Source organism: Aspergillus terreus, genomic scaffold (genome assembly GCF_000149615.1).
Source record: "Aspergillus terreus NIH2624 scaffold_2 genomic scaffold, whole genome shotgun sequence".
In the NCBI taxonomy this organism is placed as follows: domain Eukaryota; kingdom Fungi; phylum Ascomycota; class Eurotiomycetes; order Eurotiales; family Aspergillaceae; genus Aspergillus; species Aspergillus terreus.
Window position 1 is genome coordinate 781813 of NT_165925.1, and position 24674 is coordinate 806486.

The window sequence follows — 24674 nt, forward strand, 5'->3', positions numbered from 1 at the left end:
CGCCTCGCTTCTTTTTTGCGTTCCTCCGGCCAGAAAAAAAAATAGCATAGGGTTACCGGGTCCTGGCCCAGCGTTTCCCTCCACCGGCTGGCCCCGTTGCTGCTCCGGAGATTCGTCTTCTCGACATCTCCCAATTTCCTCTGGGGGGCTTTTCAGCTTCTTTTCTGGCCTCGTCGAGGTCATTGACCTTCTATCTTTCTTCCTTTTCCCCCCCATCTTCCTCTGTCCACTCCTTTGACCCACTGTCGCGTGAAACCGAGCGTGCGCTGTCAGCACCGTGGGATCTCTTCCTATATAGACTGTCAACTTCGGCATTTTCATTTGAATTATCCCCTTTTTCTCATATCTTCATGGGTTCCAAAATGGTGGACCATGCGAGATCCATGGAGTCCCGAACGGGACGAACAAACCAACGTGAGTGATCGCATCATACCGTCATTGCACACATCCCCGCGAGACATGTGGATCACCGCAGGGAGCAATCCGCTCCTCCTCGAGCCATCCATCAGCGCATAAAAAGTCCCCGCTGACCCGTCCCCGCTCTTAGGGTACGGATCCAAAGGCGAACGTCTGGTTGCCGGTGTGGTGCCGCTGTCCGCCGACAAAACGCTAGTCCTGCTGATCCAATCCGCCGGCAGCGGCAGCTGGGTGCTCCCGAAAGGAGGATGGGAGACCGACGAGGAGAGTGCCCAGCAGGCGGCGTGTCGCGAAGCCTGGGAAGAGGCCGGGGTGATCTGCACCGTGCACCGGGACCTGGGGTTGATCCCGGACATGCGGCCGTCATCGTTACTGACGGCCCACGCGCCCAAGGCGTCCTACCACTTCTTCGAGGTTACAGTCGACCGCCAGGAGGACCAGTGGCCCGAGATGCACAAGCGGAAACGCCAGTGGGTGTCGTATGCGCAGGCCGCGACTGCGCTGGCCAGTCGTCCGGAGCTGCTGGAGGCGCTCAATCGCAGTTCCATGAGGAGGTAGCCCGTCTACCGTCTCGGTTCTGAGACAAAAATTGCGTGTCATCCACCTGCAAGATGACGCCCGTTACGATTGATATGAATGTTTCCTCTTCCCCACAAAAGAAACCACTTGCCGTTATTTGCTTTTTCTAGCTGCATCTCATCCCATCTGGATATCTCTGGTCCCGGTCGGCTGTGTCATTTTGGAGTTGGAATTGTGGTCTGCTTGGCTTCAGTTTTGGCGGCGGGATGATGGCTTTGCGCACGACACACTCACCCTATAGATTTTTCTCACGATGATCCGTCTCATAGAGAGCTAGAGGTTTCCCCGACGGATGAAGGAAAGGGGTTGGATCATCGAGGCAGCGGGCTTTGCCTGGGAGATGGGAGATGTCTGCCCAGTTCAGGTCTGATCCGAGAAATGAAGGCTTTCTACCAGTGACCCTTGTGGTTGCGGTATCTGTAGTCGTAGCATGCGTACTTGTAGAGTTAAAGTAGTTGATCTGGAGTAGTGGTGTCGTTGACCGATCGAGAAAAAGAAAGCGTGCTGAAGAGGACTGATAGACCGCCCAATCGGGAAAAGCGCATTTGAGCCTCCGATAACTCTTTCATCAACCGCTGCCTTTACCACTTCACTACTCCGTACCTCACCACTTCACCACCTCCACCCCTCCTTACTCTCTCCTCCATAACACTCCTCTCCCATAATATTCTCTGACCCTCTATCCGATTGCATCCCCGCAGCCGAGAGCTGCACGGCAGAATGGACTACACCGAGATGGACATTGAGCCCACGGGGCCCCAAGTGACCGTGCGAGAGGTACGACCCCTTCTCCTATCGCACAAACGCGCCCTCAAACTAACCAAAATCAATACTACAGGCAGAACCATACCGCGTCGACTTCAAACTCAGCTCGGTCGACCTCGCCTTCGCCAACTCGCTCCGCCGCACGATGCTCGCCGAGGTGCCGACGGTGGCGATCGACCTGGTGGAAGTGGAAAAGAACACGTCGGTGCTGCCGGACGAGTTCCTCGCGCACCGGCTGGGGCTGATCCCGCTCAACTCGAAAAACTGCGACCAGGACCTGGAGTACACGCGCGACTGCGAGTGCGAGGACCACTGCGCGCGCTGCAGCGTCACGCTCCAGCTGCACGCCCGCTGCACCGGCGACGACATCATGCGCGTGTACGCGCGCGACCTGGCCGTCGCCGGCGAGCGCGCCAACGACTGGGTCGGCACCCCCGTCATCACCGACCCCGAGGGCAAGGGCCCGCTCATCTGCAAGCTGCGCCGCGGCCAGGAGCTCAAGATGACCTGCATCGCGAAGAAGGGCATCGCCAAGGAGCATGCCAAGTGGGCGCCCACCGCGGCCATTGGGTTTGAGTACGACCCGCACAATAACCTGCGCCATGTCGATTATTGGTATGAGGAGGATCCGGTGAAAGAATGGTACCCCTTCCCTTTCCCCTTTCCCTCCGGGATAAAAAGAGGCTAATATGTCTAGGCCCGTCTCGCAAAATGCCGCCTGGGAACACGCCGCGCCCCCCGACCAGCCCTTCGACTACGACGCCCAGCCCGCCAACTTCTATCTCGACGTCGAGAGCATCGGCAACCTCGACCCGGACATGATCATCCAGCAGGGTATCATCGTGCTGCAGCGCAAGTTGGCCTCGGTCATCTCTTCGCTGTCGGGCACCGGCGAAGGTGACGGCACTGGCATGATGGGCGGCGACGAGGACGATATGATGGGCATGCGCAGTCCCGACGCCTACGAGCCGCCCGAGGGCATTGACGGCGGCTTCACGGCGTATGCGAATGGCGGGGCGGCCAGTGCCTGGGGCGCGAGTGCGGCCACGCCGTATGGCGCTACGCCTTATGGTCAGGGGGGATATGGGTTCTAACTTTTGTCTCGGACTTGCCGTGAAAAGTGGATGTTCATTATAAAACTCGGGAAAATTCTTTGTCCAAAACCCAGAGTCGATAGATTCTGATCGCTACAGCATGCGCGGAGTTGGGGGTTTGGGATGGCGTCGAGGATATGCTATTTACTACGTTTAGGTCTTCGCAATATGTTATGTTCTATACTATTGCCTGTGGCGGGAATCAAGAGATAAACGATACATATAGTACGATGAATTGAAGATAGATAGCCATCATACACCATTAATGCCCAGAACAACAACAGCCCAAACCCGAAGCACCAACCTCAGAAAATTCCAGAGAGAGAAATCCAAATCCAATGAACAACCACGAATCACCAGAACCCACAAGGAACCCGTCTACCGCTTTTGCCCAGTTCGCCAGTTCCATGAAAAGGAGACGGTATAGCGAGGACATGCCCGATTCTTGTAGACGCCAGCCAGCCAGCCGAGAGAAGAGAGGGACCGTAACACCGTCCGCGGAGCCCAGATGCATGACCAGTTCCGACACACCAACGCCAAGGGAAGAGGAATACAATAGGAGAGTTGTATGCGACAGAAGAATAGACAGTGAAAGAGACGGGGGAAACAGAGTCGAGTATGTATAAACAGTCTATGGGTCCTTATGTCGCATCACACTCCCTCTATCGTATCAGCTCCATCGTCGGATTCGGAAAGCATCGTGGTGGGAGGAAGTCTGCGGCCGGCGCCATACACCATCTCCATCAGCTTGGCCTTTTGTTTCTCCCGCACCGACCGCAGGTAGTCGTAACTGCCCTCGAGCCCGCGGATCTGGCCCTCGATCACAGCCTCGACGGGGCCCAGCATGCGCCCATTGCTGCGCCCGTGGCTGGACTCGACGGTGCCGACGAAACTGACGGAATCGTTTCGTCGCACCAGCGGACTGACCAGCTTGCGCCGCAGGGTCTCCAGGTTGACTTTGAGCGTTAAGAGCCGGCTGCGGTGGTCCATGAGGAGATGCTTGTTGGCGACTGTGCGACTGCGCACGTTGGCCAGCAGGCGCTTGTTCTTCTCGTACTTGCGCACGACTGCGGCATCGGGCCCGAGGACGCGCGTCCACAGCGAGCTGAGCATCTCGCCCTCAGCGCGTTCCTGGGCGTCAGATTCGCGCACGACGGTGCGTTGCAGGTTGAGGAATTGGCGATCGATGGACTCGAACAGTGCGAATAACGCCGTCGAGTGGGTGAGTTCGCTGTTGATGGACTCTTCGAGGACCGCCAGGAACTCGGTGAAGGTTCGCGTGAGCGTCGCGCGGGTGCGCTGCGCGGCGGTCTGGCCAAAGAGCGTGGTCACAATGTTGCCAAAGGTGGTGGGGGTGGTGGTGAGCTCGCTGCCGGCCGTGTCGCCACTGGGGACCGCGACCCGTTCTAGCGTGCCCAAGCGCGACAAGAGATCGTGGACGTTGTCGAAGACAATGGTTGGGAGCGTACTCGGGGGCTGAGAAGACAGCGTCTCCAGCTCGCGTTTAGCCCAGTCCATGACGATCAGGATGGAGTCTACGTCCGAGTCCACGTTGGCAAAGAAGCGCGTGAGCTCGAGGGAGAGCGACTTGAGTGACTCAGATAGCTCGTCCAGCTGGCGCACGATGATGGGCGCACTCGTCATGTTGGTCCCCCGGACGGATTCACTCAGGTCCCAGACGGCGACGCCGGTCTCCTGCAGCGTGCCGATCTGTTGCACTCCATTCTCCGAGTAGTAGATCAGCGGTTCGAAGGAGCGCGCAAAGCTAGACAATTTGACCAGATCTGGGATGGCTTGCGGCATGTTGGGCATGAACAGGGCGCGCATGAAGGCGATGGAGAGGAAGGCCACCAGAATGGACAGGGTGGTGTTGGACTTGGAACTGGTGATGCGATCGAACTTGGCGCGCACATAGCGAAAGAACGCGACAAAGGGTTCGCGATGCTGGACTTCAGCGCGGACCGCGAAGCGGATATCTTGAGAAAGGCCCACCGGTTAGTATGCTGTGCCAGCGGACTGGACATGATAGCAAACCAAGATCAAGCCTACAATTACTCAGATTGTTCTCCGACCCAAAGTCCATTCCTTCAGGGCTCGGGCTCGCCGCGCCCTGCACGGGGCCGGGACTCGGAGATCGGCCTTTCTGCGGGGTGTCTGCATCGGTCGGCAGCGGCACGTTGGCTGCGACGGTGACGTCGCCGCCGCCTTCTACGGAGTGACCGCGCCGGGATGCAGCGGGCCCTTCGAGCGCATCTTCGTACTGCGGACTGGGTTCGCGCGACTGCGACGGACTGAGACCCACGGTCGGCTTGAGCGCCAGTCGATCGTGATCGGGTTTGCGCAGGTACGGCTGGTGACGGTACCAGCCACTCCCCTGTACATAGTCATATCGGCGAAAGCCTGGCGGCGACCAGCGCTCTCCATTCGGGGTGGTGTCATCGTCATCCCCGTCAGATTCCTCGGAGCGAAAGCCAGAGTGTTGGGAAGGCAGACCGAAGACAGGGGAGCGGTGGGCGTTGCTGTTGTTCTCAAAGTCCTCGAGCGACGCATCCAAGGACGGATGGTCGTCAAAGACGTTGTCTAGCTCGTCCAGCATGATGGACGGCGGAGCGCACAGACTGTACGTTGTTGCGACAGCCAGGTTACTGGCACGGTGGTGTCTGGTGGAAGATAGATAGAAAGATAGGGAGGGGTTAGTTCGCAAACGCGCTTCAGGCCGCGATAGCACTCTAAACTGCGCAGGAGGCTAGGCCTGGGGGAACCAGTGCGACGATCAAGGGGAAATCCCAGTAAGTCAAGAGAAATGGATTCAAGACGAATGATAACGAAAGATGCTGCAGGTCAGATGGGAAGCACTCAGACGTCACGATACAAGACATGGGAGAGGCCTTGATGCCTGAGGACGGGCGGGTGGGATGCGACAAGTCACTTCTAGCCGCGGGGAGGAGGCTGGGGCGGTGCAGGTCCAGATTACCAGGCGTTCAGTTTCACCAGGGCGCTTTGCATTCCACGCAGAACACTGTAAGGGGGGTGGGGTTAGTGGAGCAGAAGGAGTAGAGCAGAAGTAGTGGTTGAGCAGAGAGAATAAGATGGAAATAGTTATTTGTATGGAATGATTTAATGATGAGTGAAGAGGACGACGGGAAGTACCGTGGAATCCGAGAGCAGGTCGAGGTACAAACCCCTCGCGCACGAGGCTGGGCCAATCATGGGCGAGTCCAGGTCATGTGCCCGAAGCATTGTTGTTCGGCCTGTTCTGCCCTGTACTGCTCTGTACACTCCCATCGTACTCGCCAGTCTTTCGGTTCTTCTCAAGGTTCGTAAGGCCACTTGTTCTAGCAGTCTCCGCCAATGATCGTCCCAAGGGAGGTCTCGGGCTGCAAGGATCGCCAAACGCCGTTGCATTCCAACTCTATCGGCCGATCCAGAGAAGGGAATGGGTGAGTAGTAGTAGATGGATGACCTCATGGGTGAAGAGTCGCCTGGAGGAACCAGTAGATCAGTTGGTAGTGTTGTATGTTGCATAGGAGAGAAGAACGAAGCGCAGAAGTGAGAGTTCTCTGTAGGAAGCAGGAATGAGATGGATGAAGGAATAAGGCCGCATCACGTGACTCGTCCGCCACACGTGCAACATCCATGCTCCGATCAACCCAGATCAAGTACGGAGTAGATCAACATTTTGGACTCGATAGATGTCATGAGAGGAGATCTCTGTTCATTACGGCTAGAGAAGAGCCGGGGTTAACCCTCAGTACAGTCAAAACATCAATAAAACACGCAAATCGGACACGAAACAACGAGATTTTGGTCGGCGCAAACGTCTATCAACCACACCGCACAAAGGAGAACCAGGTCTATTGCGAATAGTAAACAAGGTATGAGGTGTAATAGTACAAGCCCGCTCCGGCGCGACGACCCACACCGGCGGGTAAGAAGGAAATTGACATCATCATTCAGACATTTAAGCGGTGCTCTCCTTGAGGTAGCTGCACGGTCGTTAATAGACTCTCTTTCTCTGACGTGATGGATACGTACGTGATCAGGTCGTTGCGCTCCTTGCCCTTCTTCAGACCACCAAAGGCCATCTTGGTACCGGGGATGAACTTCTTGGGGTTCTCGAGGTAGGAGAACTGTACGAGTGTTAGTCATCGCGACGATCCGAAAGGAATGTCTAAAGACACTTCGGAAAGGGTCAATCATACCAGAGTGTTCTCATCCCAGGTCACACCAGCCTGCTTGTTGGCATCGGTGTAGGCGTAGCCCTCGGCCTGACCGGTCTTACGGCCAAAGAGACCGTTAAGGTTGGGGCCGACCTTGTGGGGGCCACCGGCCTCGACGGTGTGGCACTGAGCGCAGCGGGTCTCGAAGACGTTAGCATTTGGTTTCTCCGTGATCGCGATCAAGTACTCACCTGGAAGAGCTTGGCGCCCTTAGCCTTGTCACCTGAAGCGAACCACTTGTTAGCTGTCTGTTTGGCGAGATCGGCGGCCTCCAGTTCCGCCTCGCGTAGGTCGATGGTAGTGAGAAAACAGAGGGTATCGAAGCTTGTCATCTTGCGCAGTGTAGTGCAGACAGGATTGGGAACGGAGGGTGATGCTTTAAAACGGTAGGTGCGCGATGGAAGTGTAGGTGGCCAAACAGGGGAAGGAGTGAGAGGGAGTCACTGAGGATCATGGTAAAAACCCAAGGGACAGGTATCACCATCCTCTCATTCACTTATGTTCCTCTGGCTGAGACTGAAGGCATGATGACGGTCTGGCCAGGAGAATGACCAGAACCCAGCGAGGAGCAGGAGGAGCTTACCGGGAGCGAAACCAGCGTCCTTGCCCATTGTGAATGTGTGAGATGATTGTTAAGGAGGGAAATAAAAGAGAGTGTGTAGTATACAAGGAATTGAGTTTGTGAGGATATCCAAAAGCTGAGGGAAGAAAGATGGAAGAGGAAGAAAGAGAGAGAAAAACTTGCGATCGCAGGGAAAAGCGACTAAACCGGGCGCGGCCCCGTTGCCCCCGAGCCCTCCCGTGATCCGCTTCTGGGCCAATCAGGGCGCGGATGATTCAGCCGTCGACGGGCGTCCCCGGAAACTGTTCTTTTCGGTTTTTTCGGTGAACCTTTGTTGTTGTTGATATTCTACTCGATAATGAATATCCTATGAGTAAACATTAGTAGTTTATAGTCGTACTATGATTTGACAATATGGCTATCATATCCTAGGTAGGTATGAATATTGAAGTCGGCATCTATCTTTGTATAGAATCAAGTAGGTATGAATCGTTATGACCTCATCGCCCGGGAGAACGGCAAAAATGAAGTTGGAAATCCCTGTTTCGCCATTTGTTCGATGGCCTACTCCGTACGTACTCCGTGATTCACCCGTCCGAGTTCCGTCCGATGTACTGAGCATAATTAGTCAACTGCATAGAACAACTTGGAAGTTACTATGCACTCCTTGCCGACACCTGTATACATCCTCCATAGATCTGTTCCGGTTGGCGTAGCTATCACAACTCCGCGGACAGTCGTTCCAGCACTTCTTGGCCTTTCTCGTCCAAATCAGGATAATTTCGCAATTGATACAGGTCCATCCAGAAACGTTTGGCCTCTTCATATACATTAAGATGTTGCCGTAACAGCCTCCTCCATTCAGCATCTGCCTCGGTGAAGCCCCAAGTAGCTGAGACGTATTCATACCATATAGGATAGTACGCTGCATGTTCCCAATCAATGATGCCAACAAGCTTCCCATCTTTAACCATAATATTTCCGATATTAAGATCGCAATGTGTGAGGACGTATGGTGCACACTTAGGGAAGCGCTTCTTTAGGTTGTCCAACACTTGCTGGGGAAATGACTTTTCAGGAGGATTGTGAATGGTGAGACTTATAGCATCCCATAGTTCAACATCGGAGTGGAAAGGCCCACGAGGGTCGAAGTTGAAAAAAAGCAAGGCCGGAGAGCAGGCGCCTCCATCAACCGTTTGTATACTCGACGAGGTAATGGACTGTAAATGCTTGCAGACGTCCGCCACCTGGTCTGCAATAGCGACCTTTTGGTCGTGCGATAGTATAGGCCAGACGGTCTCGAGGCTCTCACCCTCCATTCGCTTTTGTAGCACGAAGTAACGCCCGTTTCGATCGGCCCAGTCACAGACAAGCTCGGGTGCCGGAATATCGGCATAACGTTCAAGAAGTTGCAGTGTTTTCGCTTCGTTTTTCGGACCCTCGTCAGGACGCTCTTTGAGAATCAGATCAGTCCCGATCGACCATACACCCCGGTCATGTGCGCCATAGATTAGTTTGACATGGCTGGAATAACAGCATTTCGATTGCTGATCCCGAGTCCATCCGCATGCAACGCAGCCTTCATCCGACGCTTTCTCAGCCATGGTATGAGCTGAAGTCGGACTGTCTTCTGAGACAAAGAGAATGAAGCATTAGAAAAAGAGAGGTCCCGAAGAGGATGGTTTACCATTTATATTTGGCGTACAACGCTCACCGCCACCATGAAGGTTGTCCAATCAAGACCTAGCAGAGTATAGCTTTGTTTATTCAGTGTAACCATTGACCATTCCATCTTGTAGTGGAGCGTACCGGGATTCCAACATCTGTCAGCTTCCTCTGCGGTTTGGATTCACAAAAACGATCTATGGGATGAGTTGGTAGGCTTTGACAGGGATGTGCTGGGCTGTCTCGTTCTCCTGGAGGGAGGTCGTGTGCTGTACGTATTGAGGAAGGTGGATGATTTCATGGGAATTCATTCGTGAATATTGTAGCCAGAAGTGCGAAGGTATCAAGCTTGTCTGAATAAGTTTGGTTGCGCCCAATAGCCCGAATCAGTATATAGCTACTTAGTGTTGGATCCTGTATAGAAATAGAAGCTCTCTGGATAAGATAGAATATATGGCAACTTTTCAATTCTCTATCTCTCACAAATTAGGATTGAATTCTTTATGCTTATCCACCGCATTTGGAATTTCTGTTTATTAATCCCACCGTTCTAGCAATAAAAATTTATCCTTAAGAAAGCGATGATGTGCGTTGAATTCTAGTGTGGAGAAGGACCGATCCGGGTTGTGGAGGACCCTATTTCGACTCCATCTACACTCTCCTCATCCTGCGTTTGACCATATTCCTTTCCCCCTTTGACTATGAAACATGACCCAAGAGTCGCTGATAGGATGTAGGAGTTTATGAAAGCCCACGAGCGCGGTATACTTCAAATTAACAAGCATGGCGCCAAGGGGACATCACTTGGTCTAATAAGATCAAAGTCTGGCCGACAGACAATGCTCTGATTCATGGCTCGTAGGTCCTAAGTGACCTGCAGCCTCAGCCACGGCCGATCTTTCCAAATCGGTTGTTAGGTCATGTCGGGTGAACGTTCGATTGCCATATGATAGCATGGAAAAGAACGGGAAATTGGAGGTAGTTCGTGAGCTCGAGCCTGCATCGCGACAGCAGTCGTGGGCAACATTAAGGCGACGTGGCCCTAGATATGGTACAGGAGCTCCTGATGAGGAAGCATTGGCTTAAATGTTGTACAATATACAATATATACATAATTTTGGCTTAGTGTGGTGTACCTACACAACTGGATCCCATGTTGATGTATAGATCACGTGATACCGATCCGAAAAGTTCACCTCCGAAACCCTCCCGAACAACCTCCCATCTCCGAGCTCAACCTCCTCCACCACCAACACCACGACAATGCCCACCACAATCCCGCAATTCCTCCTCCCGCGCGGGGCGCCCTCCCCGCGCACGCTGCAAGCGCTCACCCGTCGCACAACCCCACGAATCGCACTCCGCCGCGGCACCCCGTCCAGCCGCTGCGCTTCGTCGAAGGCTCCCTCGTCTGAAAAACCACGCGTGCTAGCACAGCCAGACAAGTTCCGCCCCCCATCCCATCCAGCCCGCCGCGTCGTCCAAACCCGCAATGGCCGCGTCGTCTCCAGCAACCCCGTCAACTACCCGGGGCCGCGCCTCTCCGAGAAGGAAAAGGAAGAGCAGAAACATCGCCAGTATCCGAACATGTTCCCGCCCGAGGGCACGGTGATGTACAAGTTTTTGACGAGTCGGTGGATTCACATCTGGATTGCCATGGTACGTTCCCCCCCCTTTGTTCTCCCCAATTGTCTCTTTCTACCGTTGGATGGAGGGAAGGAGGGCATGCTAATTCTGGTGACAGGGCGTCCTCACCTCCCTGGCAACCTTCACCTTCACGACCAACTTCAGGGCGACCTCGCCGTTTGCGCATCTGCTGCCGCCGTGGTCGGCGCTGCTGACGCATCCGGTCGCGACGGTGTCGCAGGCGCTGTCGGTGTTCCGCATGCATGTCGAGCATACGTCGTTGGAGACGCGGGAGAAGCGCCAGCGGCGCGTGGAGGATGCGGAGAAGAGGCGTCAGTTCCGCGTGGCGCATGGATTGGAGGAGCCGGCGGAGGAGAATGCGGTGGAGGCTCCTGCGGAGGCGCAGGTGGATGAGCAGTCGCCTGTTGCGGCCGAGTTCCAGGGCTCCGGCTCCGGCTCCGCGGAGGAGTATGTTGATTGGGAGGGGAAGAAGCGGCCGGTGAAGAAGTGGTTGGGGATTTGGTGAGGAAACCTCCGTGCTACGGTTGTGTCCTGAATGAAGGTTGTATGTTAGGCGGTGGACTGGTTGTATTTTATTGTTGATATGATAGTCATTATGTACATGTCCTCTCGTCAGTTGTCTGTCTGTCTGTCTGTCTGACGAACTGCACGCTTATCGGCGTCATGCGCCGTTGCTCTGGTCTGGCTTCCGCCCGAGCGGTGGCCGTATAGATGTAGTAGTTCCTACACGAGGCGAATACTCCATTTGCGCAGGTCTCAGCCAACCTCCACACCCTCCAAGCCCTCCAGCACCTCCTCGCCGACACCGCCCTTCCGCAGCACCAGCTTCACCATCTTTGCGACGGTACTCCGCTTCACACCACCACGGCGCGGCTTCCACACGCCGGGCACCTCCTCCTCGCCCGTCGACGGGTTCAACACAGCGGCCTCCTCAGCCGCCGCCGACCCCAGCGTCGCGACGTTCTCCGAGTTTGGCACGCCCGGCTGCGTCAGCCGCGACGGCGGATCCACCGTGCGAATCGACAGCACCTTCAGCGCATCCGACTGCGCGTCGCGCGCGACCGAGATCGCCAGGATCGTGTCCGCAACGGCGATTTCCTCGCGACTCGGATCGAAGATGACGTTCTCGCCGACAGCAATGACGAGCAGCGTGATGGGTGGGCGCACAGGGTGCGCGGCCGCAGTCTTGAGCCCGCGCGTGCGCGGGTACAGGTACTCGGCGGCGTTCCAGTCGTCGTCGAAGAACGGGTCCTCCTCGCCCTGCGACTTGAGCTTGGGGAGCTTGGTCGACAGCAGCGCCAGGTGTGTCGTAAGCGACAGGAGCGGGAGCGGGTACGAAAGGGGTTGCGAGAGGAGCAGCACCTACGCTTCGTCAGAGCCTGTGAACACCACAACAGGGAAGAAAACTCAAAACTCACATCAATGTACAGCCGCCAATGCCACCGTCGGTTAATCACGAGCCGACCCTTTAACCCGCCGGCCATATCGCCGTCTCCGCCGCTCGACACCGACTCCACCAGCGGCTCGCGCATCATCTCCGACAGAAACACCGGCAGGGCGTCGTCGTCGCGATACCCCGGGATCTCAATGGACATCTGTACCCAGGATCCGTGTCCGGTGCTCGATGCTTGCTGCGGGTCGTCGTCGCTGGTCTCGGCGGGGCCCTGCTGCGCGAGACTGGCGACGTCGGCCGCCGCGACCGTCTTCTCGACCTCGGCCTTCACGCCGACAATGGCCTGCGTGCCGTCTGCGAACCCGACGCGCGCGCTGCCATTCGTGCCGGGGAGGATGTCGGTTTCGGCGGTCAGCGGGCGGAACTGGGTTGGGGAGCGGCCATCGGGGCGGATGGGGTTGTTCGGGAGGGCGAGCGAGGTGTACAGGTAGGAAAGTTCGGCGGGAGAGATGAGGGGGGTCTGCGAGGCAGAGGATGCTTGTCGTTGGGACATGGCTGCTCTGAAAGAGAAGGTAGAGAAGGGAAGATTTTAGTTCTTCAGATCAATCCACAGGCTGTGCAGCCTGGGATCACGGCAGTTGGCTCGAGGCAGAAAATATAAAGAGGATATTTCCGCGACTGGTAATGGGAGAACTATGCACAAGAAACAGTCTTTAAATCGAGTTCATGGTGGTGTAGGATTTGCTATGGTTGACGTCGAATACTCATTTGGGAAAATCGCTGATGCGGATTATCGTTGTTCCGCGTCGATCATATAGACATCCGATTTACTACTGACTTGCATGCGCCTACTTTCACACTCAATTTTCTTGCTAATGGTATTCATTATACAATTATTCTGATATATTAACATAGATGACGCTTCAGATCACTTTTCAGAAGCCGTATATGTATAGAGACGGATCACCGCCAACGTGGTACTATATTACAATATGCGGTGCAAAGCCCAGACTAGCCACCGGTCGTCCTTCCCAGAGACAAAGAGAAACATTGTACAGGGTGAAAGAGAAAGAGTGTAGGAACAGCGAAGGAGAGAGTGATATACAGATAAGGATAGACTCAAGGAAAGGAGGGATTTCGAGTGTAAGGATCAGGACAGGTGAGAAATGCATATATAAGGAATGAAGCAAACCGCGTGACTCGCACAGTGGTATCAATGTATATGGGGAATGTGCAATCGCATGTGCAAAAGAAAGACAGACAACAAACCGCGTGCCGAAAACAAATTGCGAGGCCGACAAGTATATATCTATAAAAGGCCTGTGGGGTATGAGGACGACAAGAACCAGCAAATGAAAGGAATCCGGGCTAATCCGTGCCCATAAAACCCGTCGGGCAAACACAAAACAACCATGGCCAAACCTCCACTGAAAAAGATGAGAAGCTGAAGAGACACCAAATCCGATACGCCATCCTCGGGTAGATCGCCGCCACCGTGCATGATCACACCATGTTGTGCTTTTTTCCGTTTTTTTCGCTGGAAACTGGATAGAAGAAGGGGAAGAAAATCGAACGAAATCTGCTTATCGATAGGTCGTGCCGGACAGGAACTCCGCCGTCGCGGAGTGAGACCACTCGCCATCTTCGTAGGGGGGTGTAGGCCACTGCCGCGTCGAGGTGGCATGATCCGTCTTGTCCCCTGGCAACCCAAGTCGCCGACAGGGAGTGGCGTCCGTGTGGCCGAAGGACACCCCGTTACATTTGGCCGACGGGGATGGCGTGGGATAGGGACTAGGCAGGGGGCGGGAACTGTCGTTCCCCACCAGCTGGCGGCTGTAGTTGGACGATGCGTCAGACTCCTCGGCCTGCGCCAGGCGCTTGGCCGCTTTGCTGGCGGAATGGAGCACCTCATCGAGGAGCTCGTCTTCCTCCTCGGGAGTTTCGTAACGATGGACGGGATGGGTGGACATCTGGAGCGCACGCCTCGTTCGGCTCGAGATGGGGCCCGGGGTACCACTGGTAGACACCGGGCTGTCACCCATGGAGCGGATCGATCCTTGCGGCATCGACTGGCGCTTGGTGCCATCCACGGACGCGATCGGAACGGGGACGTTGCCTAGAGCGGTGGAGTCAAGCGAGTACTTCACACCCTGTAGCGCCTTGTCCAATTCGGTAAAGTCCGAGCCTTGCTTGCCCTCGTTCACGTGCACGGAATCCAAGGCCAGAGAAGACCGGTTCGACCAGGGCATGCAACCAGCATTAGCTTCAATGTCATCGCTCGGGATCGTGCCCTGATTGCGACCCGATAACCGGCGTGCCCGCTTGCGCAGATGGGAGAAGAAGCTCTCTTTCTGATTGCCTGCGACGTGGCTGATCCCGGCGCCATTGAGCGCCCGTTCGGCTTCCTGTCGGTGAATATCGGCATAATGGTTGCCGTGAGAGTTGACCGACAGCTGACGGCCAATCTTCTTGCCCGCCTTGCCTGCATCGCTATGGGCAAGCGATGAATTGGCCTGGGCCGTGACAGCGTTCGACAGAGGGGAGACCGGTCGAATGGAAGGAAGAATGGGCATTGGGGCGCCATTCGCCCAGGTAGCGCGCTTGCTGGGAGCCGGCTTGTTCTTGGTTTGGAACTCGGGCACCGTGCTGTAGGAGACGACCGGCTGCTTGGCGGGCGGGTCGTTCTCCAGGGCTGGCGCCGGGCTTTCGGACCGCCCGATCAATGACCTCCGGAACCAGGAAGACTTCGATGCCAGCGTTGGCGAGCTGGTGGGTTCCTGGGTGGGAGACCGGAAACTCTTGTCGGATTGTTTCCGGCCCAGGAGACGGGCGGTAGATGACCGCGGTCTCAGAGGATCGACCGCATCCGCGAAGTATTCGTGGTTCAACGCTTGCGTGGACGTGGGTCGATTCTTGGGATCCCACATCAGACACCAAGTGACAAAGTGGCTCAGGGCCTGCGGCCACTGCGGCGGCTGCAGAATGCTCTCCATCGCATGAGGCGCCATCTTAGGGAAGGTAAACCCGAGCTTCTGCGCGAGACGAGAGCCTTCTCTCCATTCACCACCGCCTAGCTTAGCACCGGTCTTGCTGTACCAGTTGCCGGGGCTCCCCATGATTTCGCAAATGCGCCAGACCTGATCGACCTCGTTCCCACCGGGGAAGAGAGGCTTCAGGGTCGCGATTTCGACGGCCATGGCGCCAATGGCCCACATGTCGACGGGAGCTGAGTATTCTCCCGCGCGCAGGAGGACCTCGGGCGCACGGTACCATCGCGTCGAGACATAGGTGGTATAAGGGAGCTTGGAATGGGTCTCTCGGGCGAGGCCAAAATCGGCGATCTTGACGGTGTAGGTGGGAGGAGTGGAAGGAGGGGTGACGAGGTTGGAGTAGCGGCTGAATGCGGAGTCGTTGGGGGCGGAGGTCGAGACGAGGATGTTCTCGGGCTTGATATCACGATGGAAGAAATGGTGTGCATGAATGTGGTCCAGGCCCGACAGGATCTGGTACAGGATGCTCTTGACGTGCTTTCCATCGAGACACTTGTGGTCGCGGGACTTCATCAACTGGTACAGATTGCCATCCATATACTCCATGCAGATGTGTAGTTTGCGCGAAAGGGGATCCAGGAAGATGTCGAGAGCGGGGACGAGGTGCGGATGGGTGGGTAATGTGCGGAGGAAGATGACCTCCCGCAGCTCGAGACACGGCGTCAAGGAGCTGAAGGTCTTCTTCATTGTTTTGATGGCGACCTGCGGGGGGCGGGGAGTGAGCCAGAGATCGGATGGAATGATGATTTTAGGATATAGCTTACCATGGTTCCTCGCCGGGCCACATTGGAACCAGCGGTTCGTACACGTGCCACGGCCACACTGCCAAAGCTGCCATCTCCAACCTCCTTGATCACCTCGAAGCGATCTTCGAGAGTGGCCATTGAGGTGGAGGCGACACTCCGAGGAGGATGATCGTAACAGACGGTCATGGTGACTCTCGTCCTATTCTCTGCCAGCAGATGAACCGAGCGAGTTCTGGTGACTGGTAGGCGGTCAGCATCGGGATGACGGCGGGTCGGCGGGAACGAGGGGAAGTGGTCTCTCACCCTTGATGTGGATGGGGGGTCGGGGGAGGAGGGGATTAGATTATAAGAGGATAGTGGTCTTCCTGTCGATGGTGGAAGGAATTAATGGCATCCGGGGTTCATCATTCGGGGAATCAGGCGAGAACGAGAGGTCGACGAGCGAGGTGGGTATGGCCGGAACCCATGGAGGGATGATGGTAGAAGGACGATAGTGGTAGTAGTAGAGGGGGGAATCGAACGAAGGGGGAGGGGGGTTGGAGTCATGTAAAGTAGTCGAGGGGAAGAGAGAGAAGGGAAAGAGAAAGGAGATCTGGAAAGTTGATGGAAGACCCGGAGGATTGGAGACGGGGTCAGTAGAGCGGAGCCGTCGGAGTGGGAACGGGGAGGAGATGATGATGACCGAAAGAATGATAATAATAATAATAAAGATCCAGAGAGAGAAAGGACAGGACAGGACAGGACAGAAAAGAAAAGAAAAGGAGCGAGAGGGTGGAAGAGATGGACGTGCGTGGGTGGAGGAAGAGGATGGGTACCTAGGTAGGTAGACGAGGTACTGTACTCCGTAGGTAGAGATGAATAGGAGGAGGTGATTATTTTCCCCTGACGGTGACAGCTTCGTATTTTTGTGTTTTTCCCTCTTTTTCTTTCTTTCTTTCTTTTTTAATTTTTTTTTGGGGGGTTTTTATTTTTCTTGTTAGGGAAATTTGGGAATTTTGTTTTTAGATTTTAGCCTGGAGCTTAGGAGCGGGCCGTGGAGACTGAAGAAGCGGTCGAGGGTGTTTTGGAGAAGATGACGGTGTAGATCAAGAAGAGTGTCTCTGCAAGCGGGGTCGGGTGCTGGCTGAAGTATAAGAAGAGGAGGCTGGGAGGAATGGAGTGTTCACAAGCTGACCATTCTGGGAGAGGGATGTTTGGATCTGTTGATATCGACAATCGATGTATGAGAAGATGGGAAAAATAATAATACATAATAACCATGATAATAATAATAATAACTCAGTATGAGAAAAAAGCATACCTATTCCGTACACGAGACTCGTAATATCTCGGACGATGATCGAGTCGGGAAAAGCTCGTCCACCAGAGATCCACCCCGCGTCGTCGCCGCCCAAAGAGAACCGACTCTAGGGGTCACTAGTTCCTGCGACTACTTTAGTCCGAGAGGGCCTCGACTGAAGACGGGGCCGTTGAGTGCCGAGAACGGAATCAGAGAATACAATCAATATAACTACACACACCTAAGCAAATGGATCTTATCTCTGTAGAGCTTCAAATGAATGTTCCACTACCTCTCCGTGGATACCTAGGTACGTACATAGGTACATCGGACTCAGGTGCGACAATTTGGTGGCTTCTAGCGCGTTGAGCTAGTATCGATCGAGCCAAGTTGCGAGCGACCCCGGGTCCACTTGACTAGGTCTGGTCCAGACATTCCCCTATTCTATTATTCCTATTATTACTGCGATTATTACTAGGTACTATTAATATTATTATTATGATTCCCCGTTGATATCATCCTTCTCACAATTAAGTTAGGTATGGGAGCACCGGCTAACGTCACCGTTATTTACTTCCTTTGTCTATTCAACGATTTACCAAAAGAGAGAAAATCAAATAAACACCGAATAAATGAAGAAATCAGAAATCCACTGCACGAATCAGACCGGTTTTGGGGCCCTCCCCAAACCTTCCTCTTCCACCGTCTTTTCTTACTCGCTGCCCCATCCACTTCAACACCAGCCTTAAGCCCCGCCCCACTTGGCCGCCGCCTCTAGTGATCGTTAGACGGGCCCTAGCAAGGATGTCCAGGGGTTGGGCCGCGTTCTCTTGTTTTCCTCTCCTGCTCGCGAACTGCTCCTCTCCAACCGCCACTCAGGAACCGCCTCCCAATGTGACGTGTCCCCAGAGAGCGCGTGGTGAGACCAACCCGACGCGACGAGGGTCACCAACTAACTAATCAACACCAACAACAACAACATTACCAGGACTGCCGTGCCTCATCCGGCAACACGCCCGCGCGATTGATCCAATTCCTGGCACGACTTTCTCCTCCGCTCAAACAGACCCCGACGATTTAACTATTACCACCCGTCATCGATCGTCCACGTCCACGGATGCCTCGGGTGTTCCCGTTTGGGAGCTGGACCGGGGACTGTCTGGGTCCGATGACCGTCCCTGTACCACTTTAGGCACGCATCGTGGGTAAGCAATCATGGGCCATGCGATCGACTGCACAGTTCATGCAGGCCGTTATCGGCTGCCGTCGATAGCTCATCGCTCCTCCTCGCCCACCAACAGTGGCGGGACATGTAGCGGGTGGCTGACCGCCAGCCTGGCAGCCGCTCCTCCCGCCGGTAAGGGAGAAGACAGCTTCACCGTTGCAAGGGGGGAATAAGGCATCGCTGCTTGCGGGGTCCCCTCTTTCAAACGGTCCATTGAGCTCCTCCTTTCGTTGTAAATCGTGAACTGAAGGATGACCATCTATCGAATTGCATTATTCCATGTAGGTAGTCTTGGCCTAGCGGTGGGAATCGGTGGATCCTCCAGCATGCGCGAACATGTACGGAGGGCTTCGTAGTTGCTCCGTATGTACAACCCGATATGGAAATCCATTCAACGCCAATTCAACGGGAACGGGTCTTGGAGTCTGATCCTGCGATTCGTGCAAGACAAAGTACAGGGAAACGCGGTGCGCGGGGACAACGCTTCCGGTGACCTGTATACTACTGGCCTTTCCCGAGATCAGATGAGAGCTGACCCGGATGGGATGGCCCGCCAGGGACACGCAAGGTCGATCTTCCCTGGGAGGGGTTTTCCGTGGGGTTGGAAACTTATTGAGCGCCTTCTGACCATCTTTGGGCGGGGATCTTTCTGTTCTCGTTTGGTCCGTCCAGGAAAGGAGATGGCTTAGTCCCGCACTGGTAACTAACAGCACCCTGTACACCGCAAAAAGCAATATCCATGCATGCTCAGCTCATTCTTCATCGGGAGGCAACGGATAGATCCACCGCATGGACGCAGATAAATCGGGACATGCAATATCCAGATCAGGGTTCACTCAACGCTGCGGGTGCAAAGTCCGGTGTATGCAGATAAGGGTACATAAGCGGTGTCAAGCGCCGGGAGCCATCTCATATCATATCGTATCCTATCTGCAAGATGGGATCAACGGCGGAGGAGCTGAGAGCTGTTGCTCCAGTGACGAGGGTATCCGTCCCTCTGGAAGATCTTCACGGTCCGCGAGGCGCGGCATCATTACCTGCGTCCCCTTCGGATGGTCCATATTAATGGATCCCCTTGAACTCCTCCTAAAATCGGGATCCCAAAGCGTTGCTTAACCGTTTCAAGAACATTTGTCCTGGTCGAGGATGGTGGCAACGCGTGCCCCAGGCTACCACACTGACCGTACATAGGATCATGTATGGTGCGCTTCTGAGATGCCACCTCGAACCGGATCCATCCGAGTCTTCACATCGGCGGTGTGCATGTCTTGATCTCCAGGTGAGTCAAACTAAACAGACCCATCACCAAGCCATTGGGACTTTTGGCATCGTGGTCATGGCCCGAAGAGTCTCACCTGGGACCGGACGGACATCCGCTAGCCGGGGAGCTTCAAAAGGGGTGGGTTTATGGATCACATCTGGCACTGGACCTATAGCCACGTTGCATTATTGTTGTCTCTAGTGGCGTTACGCCTGTCGCATCGGATACATTAACTGCCGCAGTATCAAACCGAATAGTTCGCTCTGGTGGTACATTGCCATCTTTTCTTGTCGACGAGTACCGTACTATCGCCGGGGCGACGCGGAAGATCCTTCACTCCGTATTTCTCCCACTCTGATAGAATGACTTCTCATTTGCTACCGACAGAAGCCCACCGGAGCTTCTGTCATGCGCCGTCCCCAAGGAGATCATTATTATTGGCACTTTGCCCACTCTCACGAACTATGGATTTTGAGTTCGAGGGAGCTACCAGAGTTCCAGAGTTAGTCTGGTGAGTTACCAAAGTCCACGAGAGAGGGACCGCCGCGTCGGAAAACCCAATTGGGGTCTGGTCTGGGACGACACCGCCTATCAGCTCTAGTCGCATGGGGCAGGGAGCCACCCGGGGAACGCAGCCGCCCCCACTGGGCCCCACTCCGAGCGGGCCCCGTCCCTGCTTCCCGACCGCCCGACCAACTGGGGCCATTCTTGCGATTATTAATGGCTCTCTACTTACGGAGTCAGTACGGAGTACTAGTAATGGGACCAAAATGGGACCACCGCTCTCTCTCTCTCTCCGTCACTCTCGCGGGTCAAGGTTGGATTTTGACAGGGGGGATCCTCCTCCGTCCTCAGATCCTAATCTCCTCGGCCAATTTGGTCCCAAGTGCGATTGGACCGTCCCTCCTTCCAAGCCGCCATCCAACATGCCTACGACGCTAGTCGCCCACGCCGGCGTCTTCCCTCGGTCTTCCAGAAGGATTCAGGAGCTTCGTGGAAACTGATGAATGCGGATTCCTCATCATCAGGGTGATGCAGTGGACCGCGGACTCCTTTTGCTTCGCTTGTCGGGCCCCGGTGGATTTCCGACTCTCCTTTCTTTCCTCGTCACCGTGGGCTTGGTTCGTGGCTACTGGGAAGCCGTTGCACCTCGTCGCAGACTAACGCATCCGGTGCGTCTGGTTGCCGTGGAGGATCAACAAGCCGCCCCTGCAAGACACAGGAGTTTTGGTTTCTGGAAGGCCACTAGACTTCTCTGCTCCGTCCCGTGTCTCTCGTCTCCCAAGGGCCTTCTTCTGTGTATGACAGAGGGCCGCTTGCTCTCCGACCTACTCGGAGAGTCTAGCAGGGGTGTGTTTGGGACTGATTGAACTCGGGTGTACTCCGTAGAATCAATCTGGTGCTACCGCGGCACATGTTTGACAAGCACTCCTGGTGTCACGTGGCGTGATGTCCCTGTTTCGGCTAGAATCAAATCTATCGAGGTACAGCATCATTATTGAAATTTTGGGAGAACTTGGGTGTGAGAGTGATATGCATGCGGTGGCCTACATTGAAAGTTCGATGTGGCTGCAGATGAACATGACATAGAAGGAATCTTCGCACAGGCTTGGTATTGGAACGAAAGATCAGGCCGTTTCACTATCTATAGCTGCAAATATATTCCATTCCAAGTCCCAATACGCAAGGTCATCGACACAGACTGATACGCGCTCACTCGAAGAAAACACGACAAAGACAACAAAGATAGAATGAGGAAGTAGACAAAATAGCATATGCGATTGGCATAAACAGACTATGCCGGCCGCCAAACTATTGAGATAGAGACTGCAGGTGTAACCATGGACTCTCAAACCACCCCAACAAACCCATACTCTACATCTCGGAATATACAACTGGAACACAGTTCATAGGAATTGCTGTAAGCGCCAGGTCCTCTTCATCATCCAGCCTTGGTTTGGGCCATTTGTAAGGTGCAGCTGTCATAGAAATCCAGCGTAGGACTGCTGTGCGCATAGCTCAGCACTGTTGATGACGTCTTGAGCAGCTTGTTGTTGTACCATCACCGCGTTTTGTCTGCTACGCCCCAATGCACTGCGCTGAGGAGAGTAAAAGCCGGATCAAGTGCTGGTGTGGGTAATGCCATTGTAACACACAAAGCACGAATATAAGGCAGTCCCCTATTTCTAGCACGATTTCTATGGTTATTAGTGGTACATCGTCGGTTGAAGGTTTGGACTAATATTGAGGAAATGCTCTTCTCAACATGTAGCGACTCAGTTTTCATGGTTTGAACTGCATAGAAGCTGTGCAGAGAGAACTTGGGAATGGCTTCCAAGACGAAGATGCTGCCGGTGCCAGAATTGCTGCTGATAGGAAATACCCTTGATTCTGGAGCCTTGTAGGACAAACACATTAGACACGCTCCTTTGGATGTATAATAAACCGATGGATGAATAATTGTTGTGTAGGAATGAAAGCACAGTATACTTTGGAATATCCATATTCTCCCCACACGATTGAATACTCCTTCACATTGTCTCATTCCATCAATATCATACATTATAAGTTCGAAGAGCGTCATAATGAGCTATGTTGAATATAGTAGACAATAGTGGATCATTACTTGACACGTTCAAGGGCACGTTGTTACATGGAAGTTGCTATAGCCATTTCAAACCTGACGCAACTTATCTAAGAGGTGTGATCAAAGTGTTGTGACCTGATGATGAGAGTGACACCTATCAAAGCCATTGACGTTTGTAACCCAACCCAGGATCACTTAGAAAGCCTGAGATCATTGATTCATTGATTATCGATATGACTCTGTCTTTTGTTTGTTCACCTGGTATTTGAGATATCGTAGGGAATACTAACACCTCTCACACTGTCTTCGATATGACTCAATATATCCCGAAGAGCTCTGACAAACAGAAGATACTTGGATTATGACCCAACATGGATGTTGATCCCAGTGACTGTTCTGATTCTACTCTCATAGACGGCATCTAGTAAAGTATGCAATGCTTCTAAGGGTTAGAACTGAATATCCGACTCTGTTTGGTGTGGTACTTGCTGTGCGTGAGGGTGTTTGGCTCGGGGTCATCCTGACGCAATGGACCAATCTTGTCTCCTTCACCAAAACATGCGTTTGTTTTCTTCCTCTGCATCTATTCCATTCCAGACTTCCCATTCCCTGTGATCCCCCAGCCTTTCCCATGCTCCCTCAATATAGTCCACAGTTGCCTGTCATGCTGTGAAGAGAGAACTGACCTCCGCATTCACTCTGGTCTCTGTTCCCATTTACGGTTGACTTGGCGTCAGTCTGGCTGTTTGCGAGAGTATACCGTGCTGAAGATTGAGCCCTCTCCGAGCTGAGAGATTGAGGCCTTGCCTGTTCTCTTTCCACTTTTTCTTCTCCACCTGCACCTTTCCTCTATCCTATTGACGCCCAGCTACTTCTCAGCCACCAACATGGTGGGCGGAGGAAGTCTCAAAGTCCGCAGCGCCTACGCTGGTGGCTACAGCGCCGACATCAAGAAGCGGTAGGTCTACAAGCCCAACATTGGGAATCAGAAAGCAAGACTCACACAGCCTCTACCTAGTCTCGAAAGTATCGAAATCCCGGACAAGTACGTCGGCCTAGAGCTCGACTACCAAGCAGAGTCCTAGGACTGACCCAACACAGAGTCAAATGTATCTTGTGCAAGAAGATCAAGATGCAAACCGCATTTTCCAACAAACAGCTGGAAGACCTCCGCCACGCCATCTTCACCGAACGGATCAACGCAACCCTCACCGGAGCCGTGCGCTGCAGAGAGTGCACTGGATCCCAGCGTTTCGAGCTGCGATGCTCTATCTGCGACGTGGTCAAGGGACTCGATCAGTTTGCCAAGGCCCAGCGTCACAACGGCGATTTCGCGGTCGGTCTCTGTTTATCAATACACGGAATCCCGGGGCCGAGCAATACTAAGAGTGACCATGTAACAGAGATGTCTAGACTGCGTGCAGAATCATGTCGAAGCCGACCCCGTCGTGGACGAGCAGAAACTCCTGGCTGATACCGAGCACACCTCGCTCCATGCGTCCACTGTTGCTGTGGTAGGTCCATCGACAATGTACTCGGGATTCACGCCATAAGTGCTGACGAAATTAACAGAGTCTGATTGACGCCCCATCCTACGCCGAGTCGGTGCACGGAAGCGACGACGGAGGTGTGTCGCTCAACCGCGATGGATGGATCGAACAGGATACCACCAACGCCAGCAGCCGCCACCTTACTCCCTTTGCGAGCTCTGTGCATAGTGGATGGGCCTCGCTCGGCATTGGAAGTGAGAACACTCGTCGCCCTAGCCCCGTGGTCAAAACACCAAGCATTGTAACTAGGGAAGACTCGCGTTGGGTGAAGATTCGCGTAAGTACCGATACGATGAGTGCACGCGGAGAAACCCATGACCCTGAATGGTTACTGACGCGACACGGTATATAGAGCAGGGTCAAGGAAGACAGTGTGCCCGTGCACCCCCCTCCCGCGACTACTCAGGCTGTGCCCTACGAAGACGATGACGAGGAAGAAGCTGGCGTCCATACTTTCCTGTAGGGGGCCGGATGGACACAAACAGACGGCCCGACGAACAGAACCATGGATTCCCCTATCTCGGTTGAACAGCCCCACAGATCCAAGATTGTTGCATCCATGGTTGATGGAGGTATCTATTTACTTGTCCAGAAAGACCCGCGATTTACTAGGATGGTCTTTCTGAGGTTATCT

At 54.2% G+C, this 24674-nt stretch overlaps 9 protein-coding genes across 9 annotated transcripts; 4 read left to right on the plus strand and 5 right to left on the minus strand.

Annotated features, from left to right (window-relative positions):
* Positions 1-362: 362 nt before the first annotated feature.
* On the plus strand, positions 363-975 carry ATEG_01277 (NUDIX hydrolase; the record flags this gene model as incomplete). Its single annotated transcript, XM_001208642.1, has 2 exons — positions 363-414; positions 548-975. The coding sequence occupies 2 exons, from the start codon at positions 363-365 to the stop codon at positions 973-975; spliced, it is 480 nt and encodes a 159-aa protein (XP_001208642.1).
* Positions 976-1716: 741 nt separating this feature from the next.
* ATEG_01278 (DNA-directed RNA polymerase II core subunit RPB3) lies at positions 1717-2855 on the plus strand (the record flags this gene model as incomplete). The annotated part of the gene is made up of 3 exons (XM_001208643.1): positions 1717-1773; positions 1835-2376; positions 2459-2855. 3 exons carry the CDS (start codon positions 1717-1719, stop codon positions 2853-2855), a joined length of 996 nt encoding a protein of 331 aa, XP_001208643.1.
* A 651-nt stretch (positions 2856-3506) lies between these two features.
* ATEG_01279 (uncharacterized protein) lies at positions 3507-5451 on the minus strand (the record flags this gene model as incomplete). The annotated part of the gene is made up of 2 exons (XM_001208644.1): positions 3507-4831; positions 4905-5451. 2 exons carry the CDS (start codon positions 5449-5451, stop codon positions 3507-3509), a joined length of 1872 nt encoding a protein of 623 aa, XP_001208644.1.
* Positions 5452-6808: 1357 nt separating this feature from the next.
* ATEG_01280 (c-type cytochrome) lies at positions 6809-7686 on the minus strand (the record flags this gene model as incomplete). The annotated part of the gene is made up of 4 exons (XM_001208645.1): positions 6809-6985; positions 7058-7216; positions 7267-7298; positions 7659-7686. The coding sequence occupies 4 exons, from the start codon at positions 7684-7686 to the stop codon at positions 6809-6811; spliced, it is 396 nt and encodes a 131-aa protein (XP_001208645.1).
* A 670-nt stretch (positions 7687-8356) lies between these two features.
* On the minus strand, positions 8357-9241 carry ATEG_01281 (uncharacterized protein; the record flags this gene model as incomplete). Its single annotated transcript, XM_001208646.1, has 1 exon — positions 8357-9241. The coding sequence occupies one exon, from the start codon at positions 9239-9241 to the stop codon at positions 8357-8359; it is 885 nt and encodes a 294-aa protein (XP_001208646.1).
* Positions 9242-10565: 1324 nt separating this feature from the next.
* ATEG_01282 (uncharacterized protein) lies at positions 10566-11454 on the plus strand (the record flags this gene model as incomplete). Its single annotated transcript, XM_001208647.1, has 2 exons — positions 10566-10961; positions 11047-11454. The coding sequence occupies 2 exons, from the start codon at positions 10566-10568 to the stop codon at positions 11452-11454; spliced, it is 804 nt and encodes a 267-aa protein (XP_001208647.1).
* Positions 11455-11705: 251 nt separating this feature from the next.
* ATEG_01283 (exosome non-catalytic core subunit RRP42) lies at positions 11706-12895 on the minus strand (the record flags this gene model as incomplete). The annotated part of the gene is made up of 2 exons (XM_001208648.1): positions 11706-12311; positions 12368-12895. 2 exons carry the CDS (start codon positions 12893-12895, stop codon positions 11706-11708), a joined length of 1134 nt encoding a protein of 377 aa, XP_001208648.1.
* A 1030-nt stretch (positions 12896-13925) lies between these two features.
* ATEG_01284 (serine/threonine-protein kinase) lies at positions 13926-16324 on the minus strand (the record flags this gene model as incomplete). The annotated part of the gene is made up of 2 exons (XM_001208649.1): positions 13926-16094; positions 16157-16324. 2 exons carry the CDS (start codon positions 16322-16324, stop codon positions 13926-13928), a joined length of 2337 nt encoding a protein of 778 aa, XP_001208649.1.
* Positions 16325-23377: 7053 nt separating this feature from the next.
* ATEG_01285 (uncharacterized protein) lies at positions 23378-24503 on the plus strand (the record flags this gene model as incomplete). The annotated part of the gene is made up of 5 exons (XM_001208650.1): positions 23378-23448; positions 23592-23826; positions 23894-24004; positions 24063-24317; positions 24393-24503. The coding sequence occupies 5 exons, from the start codon at positions 23378-23380 to the stop codon at positions 24501-24503; spliced, it is 783 nt and encodes a 260-aa protein (XP_001208650.1).
* Positions 24504-24674: the final 171 nt, after the last annotated feature.